Raw genomic sequence first — 2,863 nt, forward strand, 5'->3', positions numbered from 1 at the left:
CTGTTTTCTGTCTCCTGGCCTTTGCAAGAGCTTTGCTTCAAACAGGAAATATCAATTGCATACAAAAACCAAAAACAGAGAAACACCCCAAAAACCTCAGGCTGGACAGGACTCTCAGGAGCAGTTCCTGAAACTATTTTTGGGCGATCTTTCAGAAACCCGGCTGCCAGTCAACTCCGCTCCCGCTAATGTTTTCACTTCCCGTCTCATGCATTTCAACAGCACATTTAACAGGAACGTTATGGTTCAATTCCTCAAGCACCTTCCCTGCCCGTTGCAAGTCCGCGCCAAGGATGGCTGGGCAGAGAGGACACAGAGTTGATCTCAAGAGAAATAAATATTATTATTCATGGGTGTCTTGGATTGTGCCCAGAGAAGAAAGGCCCTGCCCTGTAACCGCTGCTTTTGGAAGCGCCGGGAAGAATTCCCGCTCGCGTTTTCTGCGCCTATGAACGTGGGACCCGTTCTCAGCCCTCCGCAACGTCTCCTACTTCCCGCATAAGTGGACATCCTCGAGGTATTGCTAAGCTAGCCCTATAAATAGACAGATCTATCTATTGATCTAAAAAGAACCTCTGTCAATTAGAGACAGACTTCCTGCTCCGAGTTTCACGCCGTTCTCTCAATATGGCTAAATACGCCTTTAACAATCTAATCACCCCTGCTCTGTTTGTACTGTGTTTACCTTCTGCGTTTCTTGGCTCGGACCAGAAAGCTCCACCTCCCCATTTCACTTTGGTCACTGGTCAGTTTTTAACCTACTTCACTTTGAAGCAGCAGCTTTCCAGGGATGGGGAATTTGCTACAAAGACCCCAATTCCAAAGAAAAAAAAAAAAAAGAATTCTTAAAAAAAAACAACAACAAAAAACAAAAAACCACCCCCCCCCCCAATAGTCATGGAAACATGCTCTGTTAAAAATAAGTCTGAGACGCCTGTCTCTTCTTGTTTTAACACAAAAAGCTTAAGCACTGGAGCAGACGGGCTCTTTGCAAACTTCCCGGGATAGAATCTGTAATGCGGATTTCAGAAGGACCCAGGTGAGTTTATAAAAGAGCAGCCCAATCTGTAGCTAATCAGATCCAGCAGGCCAGAACGAGGGCTGGCAAATTAAGAGGCTCCGTGCTGAGAAAAAAAAAGGTTTTAAAACTTGGAGCACCCACTGGCATTGCACGCTTCCCTCTTTCTAGTGAGGCTGGGGGAGGAAGGAGCTGCCAGATGGCTGCTGGGCCTTGGCTTATGCACCCCCTCCAGGCGCGCAAGCGGCTGCTCTTTTAAAAGGGCTGTAAACAACCTTTGGCAGCCTGAGAGCATGTGACACAGGTCTTACGGCCAGGAACAGATCCCAGCAGATGACGCCTTGCTTTAGAGAGAGCTGAGTCACTCTGTGCCCTTCACTCCAATCACAGCCGTCTGTTCAGGCAGCCACAGGCGCTTCCCCCCAGCCCAGGATCCTACCTGCCCATTCTCTGTCCCCAATGATGATTCGGTTGCAGAGCTCACACATGTGATGACTGCGTTTGTTCTCATTTATGTCGGGCTCCATCTTCACAGGGTCAGCCGGCGGCTTCTTCCCCTGGAGGTTAATGTTGCATTGAGTCGGCGATGGTTCCCTTGTCACCTCTACCCAAGGGGGCTCGAAAGGCCCCAGTTTTATGCCGAGCTGCCAGGGCTGGTGGGACGGAGACAGTCTCAGCCCAGCGCAAGGCAAGGGGAGGGCTGGGTGTCAGAGGGAGCCTGAGTCTGGAGATGCAGCGACAGGGGGGCTTTGCTCTCAAAGGGAAGCCTGGAGCTTAGAGATGCATAAAGAAAGCCCACGTAGGCCAGACAGACTCCATCTAGGCTCAGAGCCCTGGAGACAGCTGCTTTCCGGGGCAGAGGAGAAAGAACGAGGCCCCCAGCAAAGTGGCAATGAGCAGGAGAGTCCCAGCCACAGCCCCGGGCTACTCAGTACCTGGAGCAAGCTCTCCACAATCTCCAAGGCGGGCTTCAGCACGTTCTCCTCCCACCGGGAGAGGTCAGACACCTCCAACCCATATACCGGAGGCACGTTGTGCCCAGGGCCTAGGGAGACACACACACACCAGCAGCAGTGAAGGGCCAGCAGCTACACCGGCTGATCAGGCTGTTGCATTTCCCGGGCACCGCGTGGGTGCAGGGCTGCTAACACTCATGGAGGACATACCCTTGGGGGAACCCACATCTGTTACCCACTGTGCTCCACAAGTCGCACACAGCAGAGTCCAGGGAGCCCGGATGGCTGGAGACTGGGGGCCACCAGGACCTGGCACAATGCATCCTGGAGCATCAGCACCTTGGCCTGAGCAGCCATGGGGCCGTTTCCAATCCAGAACAATCGGCAGGGCAGCCAGCCGGAGTCCACCCACCCTCCACGCAAACAGGCCCCACCACAGCCACCAGCCGCTTCCCAGCTCTGAGGTCTCCTAGAGGAGGCCCGGAGGCTCGGAGGGAGGTTTGCTGCTTGCAGCAGCACGACCTGGGCACATGCCTGCTGCTGAGCACGTGGGGATGGCTGCAATCAAAGCATGCTCTCCTGCCTCCCCACACCTGCTGAGTGGCGGGGCAGGCGTCTTGCGGCGGGGACAAAGCCCTCCAAGGCCACGGCACACTGGCATCCGGCAGGTGCTGCCTTTGATGCAAACAAGGCTCTGAAGGGGCTGATCTGAAGCGCACCTGTCCCTCGCCAGAAAGGGGAGAGGTGGGTGGCTTGCACCTGGCCCCGGGGAAGCGCTGCACCTGGTTCAGAGCCACACTTTGGCTTGGGTTTCTCTTCTCTCTTTGCCTTGGCCCTTTCTCCGTGCCCCTACCCGGCACCTTTCAACAAGTGCTCGGTTCCCAGCTGC

At 54.6% G+C, this 2,863-nt stretch overlaps 1 protein-coding gene across 1 annotated transcript in view; it reads right to left on the reverse strand.

The window, feature by feature from the left end:
• The window catches only part of TRIT1 (tRNA isopentenyltransferase 1), a 17,258-nt gene that overhangs the window by 2,839 nt on the left and 11,556 nt on the right, over nt 1-2,863 (reverse strand). Inside the window, exons 8-9 of the mRNA XM_019512374.1 lie at nt 1,954-2,063; nt 1,458-1,575 (exon numbers count right to left, since the gene is read on the reverse strand). Of these exons, the coding sequence (XP_019367919.1) occupies nt 1,458-1,575; nt 1,954-2,063 (228 nt within the window). The remainder of the gene's footprint in view (nt 1-1,457; nt 1,576-1,953; nt 2,064-2,863) is intronic.

This window comes from Gavialis gangeticus, unplaced genomic scaffold (assembly GCF_001723915.1).
Source record: "Gavialis gangeticus isolate Ggan-Ray unplaced genomic scaffold, GavGan_comp1, whole genome shotgun sequence".
In the NCBI taxonomy this organism is placed as follows: Eukaryota; Metazoa; Chordata; order Crocodylia; family Gavialidae; genus Gavialis; species Gavialis gangeticus.